At 43.0% G+C, this 12,144-nt stretch overlaps 1 protein-coding gene across 1 annotated transcript in view; it reads right to left on the bottom strand.

Moving 5' to 3' along the window:
* The window catches only part of LOC115138903 (rho guanine nucleotide exchange factor 10-like protein), a 154,630-nt gene that overhangs the window by 30,025 nt on the left and 112,461 nt on the right, over positions 1 to 12,144 (bottom strand). The window contains 3 exon segments of the mRNA XM_065000670.1: positions 4,413 to 4,555; positions 7,505 to 7,662; positions 8,891 to 9,105. Coding sequence (XP_064856742.1) covers positions 4,413 to 4,555; positions 7,505 to 7,662; positions 8,891 to 9,105 — 516 coding nt within the window.

Genomic DNA, 12,144 nt, shown 5'->3' on the forward strand with positions numbered 1-12,144 from the left:
GGACAACAACCTCTCCCTCAATGTGAGCAAGATAAAGGAGCTGATCGTGGACTACAGGAAAAGGTGGGCCGAACAGGCCCCCATTAACATCGACGGGGCTGTAGTGGAGCGGGTCGAGAGTTTCAAGTTCCTTGGTGTCCACATCACCAACATGGTCATGTTCCAAACATATCAAGACAGTAGTAAAGAGGGCATGACAAAACCCTTTCCCCCTAAGGAGACTGAAAAGATTTGGCATGGGTCCCCAGATCCTCAAAACGTTCTACAGCTGCACCATAGAGAGCATCCTGACCGGTTGCATCACCACCTGCTATTGCAACTGCTCGGCCTTCGACAGCAAGGTGCTACAGAGGGTAGTGCGTACGGCCCAGGACCTCACTGGGGCCAAGCTTCCTGACATCCAGGACCTATACATTAGGCTGTGTCAGAGGAAGGAACAAAAAATCATCAAAGGCTCCAGTCACCCAAGTCATAGACTGTTCTCTCTGCTACCACACAGCAAACGATACTATTTACATTGACCCGTCCCCTTTGTTTTTACACTGCTGCTACTCGCTGCTCCTTATTATCTATACATAGTCACTTTACAAATGACCTTGACTAACCGGTACCCCCGCCCATTGACTCGGTACCAGTAACCTCTGTATATAGCCTCGTTATTGCTATGAAAATATCTTGTGCTTTATTACATTGTTTTACTTTAGTTTATTTAGTAGATATTTTCTTAACTCTATTTCTTAAACTGCATTGTTGGTTAATTAAGGACTTGTAAGTAAGCATTTCACGGTAGGGTTTCCACCCACAGCGTACACATCACAGACTCAAATGGTCCACCCACAAGGACAGCATGGTAAACTGAAATGGTCCACCCACAAGGACAGTATGGTGAAGAAGGCACAATAGCGCCTCTTCAACCTCAGGAGGCTTAAGAAATGTGGCTTGTCACCTAAAACTCTGACAAACTTTTACAGATGCATAATTTTACAGATGTACCACTGTCTGGTACGACCACTACACCTCCCTCAACCGCAAGGCTCTCCAGAGGGTGGTGCGGTCTGCACAAAGCATCACCGGGGGAAAACTACCTGCCCTCCAGGACACCTACATCACCCGATGTCATTGGAAGGCCAAAAATATCACCAAGGATAACAACCACCCGAGCCACTGCCTGTTCATCCCACTACCATTCAGAAGGTCAGTACAGGTGCGTCAAAGCTGGGACCGAGATTGAAAAACAGCTTCTATCTCAAGGCCATCAGACTACTAAACAGCAATCACTAATTCAGATAAGCTGCTGCCTACATAGAGACTCACTAGTCACTTTAAACAATACCACTTTAATAATGTTTACATATCTTACATTACTCATCTCATATGTACAGTGCCTTGCAAAATAATTAATCCCCCTTGGCGTTTTTTCCTATTTTGTTGCATTACAACCTGTGATTTAAATGTATTTTTTATTTGGATTTCATGTAATGGACATACACAAAATAGTCCAATTTGGTGAAGTGAAATTCAAAAGATAACTTGTTTAAAATTTTTAAAAATAAAATAATATTCACCCCCTTTGCTATGAATCCCGTAAAATACGATCTGGAGAAGCCAATTACCTTCAAAAGTCACAAAAATAGTTAAATAAAGTCCACCTGTGTGCAATCTAAGTGTCACATGATCTGTCACATGATCTCAGTATATATACACCTGTTCTGAAAAGCCCTAGAGTCTGCAACACCACTAAGCAAGGGGCACCATGAAGACCAAGGAGCTCTCCAAACAGGTCAGGAACAAAGTTGTGGAGAGCAACAGATCAGGGTTGGTTTATAAAAATATTATAAACTTTGAACATCCCACGGAGCACCATGAAATCCATTATTAGAAAATGGAAAGAATATAGCACCACAACAAACCTGCCAAGAGAGGGCCGCCAACCAAAACTCTCAGACCAGGCAAGGAGGGCACTAATCGGAGAGGCAACAAAGAGACCAAAGATAACTCTGAAGGAGCTGCAAAACTCCACAGCGGAGATTGGAGTATTTGTTCATAGGACCACTTTAAGCCATACACTCCACTGAGCTGGGCTTTATGGAAGAGTGGCCAGAAAAAAATAAGCAAACAAGTTTGTTGTTCGCCAAGAGGCATGTGGGAGATTCCCCAAACATATGGAAGAAGGTACTCTGGTCAGATGTGACAAAAATGTAGCTTTTTGGCCATCAAGGAAAATGCTATGTCTGGCGCAAACCCAACACCTCCCATCACCCTGAGAACACTATCCCCATGTTTTTCATCGGCAGGGACTAGGATACTGGTCAGAATTGAAGGAATGATGGATGGCGCTAAATACAGGGAATTTCTTCAGGGAAACCTGTTTCAGTCTTCCAGAGATTTGAGACTGGGATGGAGGTTCACCTTCCAGCAGGATAATGACCCTAAGCATACTGCTAAAGAAACACTCAAGTGGTTTAAGGGGAAACATTTATGACTTAAAGTTTGCTGTACACCAGCGGAACCCATCCAACTTGAAGGATCTGGAACAGTTTTGCCTTGAAGAATGGGCAAAAATCCCAGTGGCTAGATGTGCCAAGCTTATAGAGACATACCCCAAGAAACTTGCAGCTGTGATTGCTGCAAAAGGTGGCTCTACAAAGTATTGACTTTGGGGGGGTGAATATTTATGCACGCTCAAGTTTTCCGTTTTTTTGTCTTCTTGTTTGTTTCACAATAAAAAATATTTTGCATCTTCAAAGTGGTAGACATGTTGTGTAAATCAAATTATACAAACCCCCAAAAATCTATTTTAATTCCAGGTTGTAAGGCAACAAAATAGGAAAAATGCCAATGGGGTGAATACTTTCGCAAGCCACAGTATATACTTTATCTTATACCATCTATTATATCTTGCCTATGCAACTCGGCCATCGCTCATCCATGTATTTATATGTACATATTCTTATTCCATCCATTTAGATTTGTGTGTATTAGGTAGTTGTTGGGGATTGTTAGATTACTTGTTAGATATTACTGCACTGTCGGAACTGGAAGCACAAGCATTTCGCTACACTCGCATTAACATCTGCTAACCATGTGTACAGTATGTGACCAATAACATTTGATTTGATTTTACCTGTTGTATTCGGTGCATGTAACATAACATTTGATTTGATTTGACAATGTTTCTGTTCATAGGAGAGGAGCAAATCCACAGCCACAATCACACGGCCATGGGGGTGAAGGAAGGAAGGAGGGGATTGGGCATTGGTAGGAAAGGGAGAAGGAGGGGAGTGGGCATGGGTAGGACATGAGGAAGGAGGGGGAGTAAGCATATTCCTATCTTATAGAGTTGGGAGGAGAGGGAGGTAGACAAGCCATGCCTGTCAATATTGATCAAAGGCCCATGTGTCGATGCCATCTTGCCTGGTTAGGCTTTGACGACAGGCCTGATTTAGAACCCTTCTTTTTGAGGGCAGATGGACCATTCCCACAGCTCTGTCATAATGCAGAACACACACACAGGTCACTTCAAACCCACTAAGGGTGGAGAGGAGGAGAAGGAGGAGAGAAGGATGCATATCCACAGGACTGTCTGAGGGGCTTTATTCTGTTTGCTCGGCACACTGCGATGTCACACCAGTGTGGCGCTGCCCATTTACACAGGAGCTTTGCAGGGAGCGCAGTGTAGCCTTCTGTGTTAACTCCCAGCTCTATCAAGGATCATCAATTCAAGATAGAGCAGAGCTGACAGTAAGGCTGTTCTAACTTAGGTAAATGGGCTAGACCACTAAAGTAGTAGAGAGGGGTGAGTCTGAGTGATCACGACCCTGGCCTGCGCCCCCATCATGAAGTTATTGCTCAGCCCCAGGGGCAAGTGCTGCTTCCCTGATCCCAGTTCTGCATCACAGCCCCAGTGAAGTCAGTCCTCTAGGGTGTGCATTAGTAAGGAAGACAAAGTTATGAAAGGAGCGACCAGCGACAACCTGAGCACACACGCCTGTTCAACGCGGCGGAGGGATATGCTGGAGCCAGCCAGACAGAACCTTGTCTCTTTTGCGTGGTCACTCAGCTGGCTAAGCTCTGATCTCCAGAGGACTGGACAGGCAGGAAAGTGTACAAGCACAGAGAGCCACTGCTGCCACAAAGCTCATTCTGTACTCAGGGTAAGTAAAATGTATAACTCAAGGAGTTTTGAGTTCGAATATAGTTTACAATTCCAATAGCAAGTGTGTTGAGTTGAAGGAATTGACAGGATATTGTTGGGCTTTTTGAGACTATTCTGTGCATGAGCCTCTGCTCTAACGCAGTTGTGAAAAGTATGCCAGGTGGAAGTGAAGATGCTTTTCAGGGGAATTTCAGGAGGTATGTGTTTGTGTGCTGTTGTGCAAACTATACAACACATGGTGCATCTCCTATTGTACCTGGGTGGCAAGGCTGGAGCCCTCGATGATGGTCACAGAGTTGGCACAGCTGGCCCACATAGAGTCCTCCAGTACCAGAAGTGTCCTCACCGGCTCTGGGCCCACAATAACAGTTCTGCTGGAGTCTGGCTCCCACAACTCACCTGAGAACACAACACAACCAACACTCAGGATTAGAACACTTTAAACTGAAGATTTAAGATCACTTTATTCGTCAGTTATACACAAGTTCCAACTGAAATGTTACTTCCGCTTTTTTATCCCAACCCCGCCGAAAGATCCACATACATACAGGTTGTAGAAGGGTGTCCGTGGAGCAGTTGTTGTGGGGGGTAAAGTGCCTTGCTTAAGGGCACAACGGCAGGCAAAAGCATCTAGAATTTGATACCAGCAATTCTCAGGTTGCCAGCTCACTTCCCAACAGATTAGAACTGGCAACCCTTCGGCTGCTGGCTCGCCTCTCTAAGCCCTAGGGTACCTGCCGCCCCATTACTCCTACTTTACAATGGAGAAATCAAAGCTCTGCTAAAAACAGCTGACAAAATCATGACTTGTTATCACTATTTTATGAATATGTTTTAAATACATGCAACACTTTCTGTTTGTCTATGAAATGTGGTGATTCAGCAGCTGTTGCCTTGAGCAAGGCAATTAAACTATATTTCTTCTACTTACACTGAAGGAACTTGCCCTGGTGTTTGCTAGACAAATATTCCAAACTGAAAAAACATACAAATACTTATACTCCTGTTTCACAAACACACACGTGCATGCGCAACTAAGCATGCAAATGCGCGCACATACACACAAATAGACATACACGCGTACTCACGTATGCACACACCAGCTTGAATCACAATTTGATGAAAGCAGTGTCTTTGGTATATGTTTTGAGACTTGTGTGCTAAACAATAGTTCATTCATTCTTAATACCATATGCTAATATCTGCCATACAATTTAATCAGCTTTCCAACTTCTTTATCGCAACTTTCTTTTTTTTGCACATCAGTGTGAAAATGAAGCAGACCTTTTTCCTTTGAGTTGTAATCACCCATACCTGCTTCTGTGGCAACGTGTTATAAAGCGCATTACATAAGCTTTTCATTTGCAGTGCGTTAATGAAGCAACATTTAAAAAGAAAGTGCACACAGCCATTTAATTAAACATTTTGGTTGTTTATATCTTGCCTTTCAAACCAGAATAGCTTCACAATGACTTCTGACTTGCCCAGGTTAATTGCTTGTCGTGTTCTAAATGTCATTCTTCCACCTTTTCAAATTCAGTCTTTTAAAAGTCCCCTCGGCCCATGCACAAGCGATGTCACTGCTCTACCACACGCACCACAAAAGGAAAAAAGAAATTGGGATTTTCAGTTTAGCAACAATGTGCTGGGAAGGCTGTTCATATGCCTTTTGATAGAATTCCCATGTGAGGACATGATATTTTCATACTCCTGCAGACATGGTTTCCAGGCAGTAGTGTACCATCCAGGGGCATCAATCTTTAACAGCTGTGCAAAATGCACAAACATTGCCTGGCACCATCCACGCTCCACTCCAGAGCTTTTCATCTGTCTTCTCCCTCTTTTTTATTTATTCATTTTACATAACGTGAATAGTCATATTTAATCGACACGCAGCACACTGGCGTAATTAATCATCCTTTCTGCATGGCTGGAGGTGAGAGCAGAGTAGAGTGCTGGGGAGATGCAGGCAGTCACACTGACACAGCCAGGACAGACGCACCACACCACACCTCACGGTGATAAAGCCATTGTGCTCCCGCAGGCTGAGGTGACTGGGAGAGTGAATGTTGAGATTGTGCTAACTAAGCCTTCTGGCCCTACTGTATGATATGCCTGACTGACCAAAGCACAACCACACCAACCACTGTATGGTGACTTCAGGTGTAATTTCTTTACACTGACAGGGAATATCACCAACAATGGGCATTAAAATAGGTATTTTAAGGCGATATTTTCCAAGGTTGCTATTCTGAAATTAAGTTGCTTTTCACAAATGTATCCACTTGATGGAATCCCCTGAAAATCCTATCACGCATTGCATGTCTCCGCAAGCAGACTGAATGCATGACAGAACATATGTTTCTTACACACTCACTGAAGCATTCACTGCAGCAGATTGAGACATGCATTAGCATGTACAAATCGACAGATGTACAAATTGAAACAAGGAAACAGTAAGACTCATAATTGCACTACTAATTTGATTGGATTATTAAATCAAAAGCCATTTTTTGTTACAGATACAAGCCCTGTTAATAATGTCTAATAACAAAATAACCTATCCATTTTAATGTCACATTCCATACAATATAATACAATCCTTACACATTGTTGCTATAGTAGGCTAATGAGTGAATGCAATGATTATCTGAATTAATATCAATTACTAGCTAATATTTGTAAGAGTATTAGTGGCGTGACATAATTATAAATGTTTTCCATTCTCCTGCTTTAATTTCTATAATGGTAATGGCTTGAAACATGTATTTCTGAGTGTCCATCTATGACTACTGACATTAAATAAATTGCTATGTTAGTAGTGTGATGCTTCAACAATTCTGCCATTTTGGATTTAAATCTGAGGACTATCTTCCTGACAAACTTTTGTTTTTATTATTCTATTTTTTACCCCATTTTTCTCCCCAATTGGTAGTTACAGTCTTGTCTAATCGCTGCAACTCCCGTACGGACTCGGGAGAGGGGAAGGTCGAGAGCAATGCATCCTCTGAAACAACTCAACTGCTTCTTGACACAATGCCCACTTAACCCGGAAGCCAGCCGCACCAATATGTCAGTTGAAACACAATACACCTGGCAACCATGTCAGCATGCACTGCGCCCGGCCTGCCACAGGAATCGCTAGTACTCGATGGGATAAGGACATCCATGCCGGCCAAACCCGCCCCTAACCTGGACAATGCTGGGCCGTCCCATGGGTCTCCCGGGCACGGCTGGCTACGACAGAGCCTGGACTCGAACCCAGAATCTCTAGTGGCACAACTAAGGCACTGGCGATGCAGTGCCTTAGACCACTGCACCGCTCGGGAGGCCAGGGAGAGACCTTACCTCCATTACTTCTTCCATAGACCATCATGGTTCCATCCCTGAGCCCAGCAAACAAGAAGTTGGTGCAGTGTTTGAGGCACAGAACAGGACAGCTATGAGGGTTCCGCAGGTTCAACAGGCACTGGGCCTCAGTGTTCACACTGCCATACACCAGGATGCTGAAGGGGAAAGGAGCAGGAACAGTGTAAATGAACATAATTGATGAAGACAGAGTACCTCGTTAATGTGTCATTTGATGTAACTGGGCACTTTGGAGCTTCAGTATTGTGTGTGCAGCATCTAGCTCTTTCTCGATTCCATCTGAACTTCAGTGACTGTGCTGCACCTTTTTTTCTCTTTACAATTCCTTCTTCTGGTAGAGGTCAAACAGGGAAATTATTCCAATTGTTTTTCCACCATACATTTTTCCCATAAGGAATTTTAGAAACACTTAAAATAAGGTCTGTGTTTCATGTAGACCTACCCTGGAATTACTTTTTGATAACCATGTAAATCTCTCTAGGTATTATGACTCATATTGTGGTACTCTATGGGTACTCCCCAGAAGGAGCAGTCCTCCATAGGAATTAATATAATTCTACAATTTCAATATAATGTTTCAAGAACAAAACTACAGGTATTTTGTATTTCTTTGTGAAGTGGGGATATTAGTACTATTTATTTAACATGTTTTATGTTCAGTTCGCATAATACAATTAAAAATAATGAATTAAGGTGTCTGTAACAGAATATACCTTCCAAAAAACGAATGTAAACATTTAATAAATGCATTTCTATAGGTTTTGTTTTTTTTTACAACAGAGGAGAAGTACCAAGATGGCTGTGGAGTAGCTTCAGTACAGCCCCCCCATGTCAGTCTTCCAGGGTTTATACACATCATTAGTATTTTCTCTCATCTCTGGACAAATATACAAGAGTGAATGAGTTGAGGGAATGAGTTAACATAAAGAGATAAATGACACACATTTCATTTTATTCTGGTGCACAAATGAATAACAGAAACATTTGCAGAGAAAATAACTACAGTAACTGGCAATATCTTGCATCTCAAACGCAAGAAGACTGTTTTCTCGTTCTGCGATAGTAATGCAATCACCACATGCAGTAGAAATCTGAAAATATAGACAGTAGACAGGAAAATAAGAAATGGTTGTGCACCAGGATTCAACGTGTATGATTCAACTCTGATTTCTTGGTCCGATCTACTACTACTAGTCTGAGAGCAGCCTTACATAAATTGAATACAGATTATGACTCTCTGTGAAAACAAATTGACTTCAGAGTAGGATGATAGTGGTGATACCAACAACGGTAAATACAAGAATATTGCTGTGTAACTCACACTACAGTATTTGACCATTTCTCTAAGAGCTGTGTTCTCCTCACCTTCCATCATCTAGTCCCAAACAGATGGTGTTCCCCACCCCAGTAGAGCTCCTGAAGGCTACAGCCTCCACCTCCTCTGAGGGTCTGGGTTCAGGCACATACTCCAGACACCTCACTGGGGCCCCCACCTGGAGGCTCTTCACTGGGCGCAGTGTGGGCCTGTTCAGGGAGAATATCTCCACCTGCCCCTGGGTGACATCTCCTCCGCTGGCCACCTGCAGAGAGAAAAGTGGGTATCTAAGGTCAGTAAAATACTAATCTACTAGTCACCTGCAGAGAGAGACGGTGGGATATTCCTCATTGGCTACCTACAGAGAGAAAAGTTGGGTCATTAAGATACGACAACACTAGTCACCTAGAGCAGGGGTTGCCAAACCTTTTCACTCAGGCACCCACCACCTACCAGCATTAGGGAACATCCCACGTAACGTCACGTCTATTTCTATGTCAATTTCTCTGTTCAAACCCCTCGTCGTGGAGAGAATGTGCAGGTTTAAAGCAAATTTCCTTGCAATTTCATACAAATATCACACGTATAATGTGTATTCATGTTATATTTAGTGACTCAAAAATTACTACAAAATCTATGGACTAAAAAAGCTAGCTAAAAAACGTGAGCTGACAAAGGCTCGTTGATCTGCACATTTCTGACAAGTTATAAATAGTTCTCTAAGGTAGGCAATGACTTACATGACAAGAGGAAAATAGATGATACAATACCCAATTTCAAAATTAAACCTTGTGCATTCTACAATAATAACTTTCAAGAGTAAGTTGAAAGCCGGACTGAATTCCTTAAAAATTATCTAAAAAGAGTTGGGAACCACTGACCTAGAGAGAGAGTAGACAGGCATCTATGGTCAGTAAGATACAGTATACAGTTGAAGTCGGGAAATTTAAATTTTTGACTTAGCCAAATACATTTAATTTAACTCACTTTTTCACAGTTCCTAACATTTAATCCTAGTAAAATTCCCTGTCTTAGGTCAGTTGGGATCACACACTTTCTCAGTTCTGCACACAAAATGTATATGGGATTGAGGTCAGGGCGTTGTGATGGCAACGCCAATACCTTGACTTTGTTGTCCTTAAGCCATTTTGCCATAACTTTGGAAATATGCTTGGGGTCATTTTCCATTTGGAAGACCCATTTATGACCAAGCTTTAACTTCCTGACTAATGTCTTCAGATGTTGCTTCAATATATCCACGTAATTTTCTTCCTCATGATGTCATCTATGTTGTGAAGTGCACCATGTTGTGAAGTCCCTCCTGCAGCAGAGCACCTCCACAACATGATGCTGACACCCCCACAACATGATGCTGCCACCCCCATGCTTCACGGTTGGGATGGTGTTCTTCAGGCTTGCAAGCCTCCTGCTTTTCAAACACAACGATGGTCATTATGGCCAAACAGTTCTATTTTTGTTTCATCAGACCAGAGGACATTTCTCCAAAAAGTATGATATTTGTCCCCATGTGCAGTTGCAAACCGTAGTCTGGGTTTTTTATGGTGGTTTTGGAGGAGTGGCCTCTTCCTTGCTGAGCGGCCTTTCAGGTTGTGTCAATATAGGACTCGTTTTACTGTGGATATAGATACTTTGTACCTGTTTCCTCCAGCATCTTCATAGGGTCCTTTGCTGTTGTTCTGGGATTGATTTACCCTTTTCGCACCAAAGTATGTTCACCTCTAGAAGACAGAACGTGTCTCCTTCCTGAGCAGTATGACGGCTGAGTGGTCCCATGGTGTTTATACTTGCATACTATTGTTTGCACAGATGAACGTGGTACCTACAGGCGTTTGGAAATTGCTCCCAAGGATGAACCAGACATGTAGAATCATCCAGCGATCATACACTGTTTACCAGGGGGCAGGGCTACCGACGTTAAGGCTAATCTGAAGATGGTGCTGGCTAAAGCTAAAACTGGCGAGTGTAGAGAATATAGAGATATTGTTATCCACGTCGGCAGTCAGCGATCACCAAGCGCAACATAGCTTCAGCGTGTAAATCAGCTAGAAAGATGTGTCGGCATCGAGGGGGAGTGATGAGCTCTACAGCAGAGTCTCACAACTCAATCGCTGATTAAAAAATGTTTTCTGCCCCTACCAAAAGATAGAATTTGTAGATAATTGGCCCTCTTTCTGGGACTCACCCACAAACAGGACCAAGCCTGACCTGCTAAGGAGTGACGGACTCCATCCTAGATGGAGGGGTGCTCTCATCTTATCTACCAACATAGACAGGGCTCTAACTCCTCTAGCTCCACAATGAAATAGGGTGCAGGCCAGGCAGCAGGCTGTTAGCCAGCCTGCCAGCATAGTGGAGTCTGCCACTAGCACAGTCAGTGTAGTCAGCTCAGCTATCCCCATTGAGACCATGTCTGTGCCTCAACCTAGGTTGGGCAAAACTAAACATGGCGGTGTTCGCCTTTGCAATCTCACTAGGATAAAGACCTCCTCCATTCTTGTCATTATTGAAAGAGATCATGATACCTCACATCTCAAAATAGGGCTACTTAATAATAATGTTAGATCCCTTACTTCAAAGGCAATTATAGTCAATGAACTGATCACTGATCATAATCTTGATGTGATTGGCCTGACTGAAACATGGCTTAAGCCTGATGAATTTACTGTGTTAAATGAGGCCTCACCTCCTGGCTACACTAGTGACCATATCCCCGGTGCATCTCGCAAAGGCGGAGGTGTTGCTAACATTTACGATAGCAAATTTCAATTTACAAAAAAAGAAATGACGTTTTCGTCTTTTGAGCTTCTAGTCATGAAATCTATGCAGCCTACTCAGTCACTTTTTATAGCTACTGTTTACAGGCCTCCTGGGCCATATACATTGTTCCTCATTGAGTTCCCCAAATTCCTATCGGACCTTGTAGTCATAGCAGATAATATTCTAATCTTTGGTGACTTTAATATTCACATGGAAAAGTCCACAGACCCACTCCAAAAGGCTTTCGGAGCCATCATCGACTCAGTGGGTTTTGTCCAACATGTCTCTGGACCTACTCACGGTCACAGTCATACTCTGGACCTAGTTTTGTCCCATGGAATAAATGTTGTGGATCTTAATGTTCCTCATAATCCTGGACTATCGGACCACCATTTTATTACGTTGGCAATTGCAACAAATAATCTGCTCAGACCCCAACCAAGGAACATCAAAAGTCGTGCTATAAATTCACAGACAACACAAAGATTCCTTGATGTCCTTCCAGACTCCCTCTGTCTACCCAAGG

This window comes from Oncorhynchus nerka, linkage group LG2, assembly GCF_034236695.1.
Source record: "Oncorhynchus nerka isolate Pitt River linkage group LG2, Oner_Uvic_2.0, whole genome shotgun sequence".
Lineage (NCBI taxonomy): Eukaryota > Metazoa > Chordata > Actinopteri > Salmoniformes > Salmonidae > Oncorhynchus > Oncorhynchus nerka.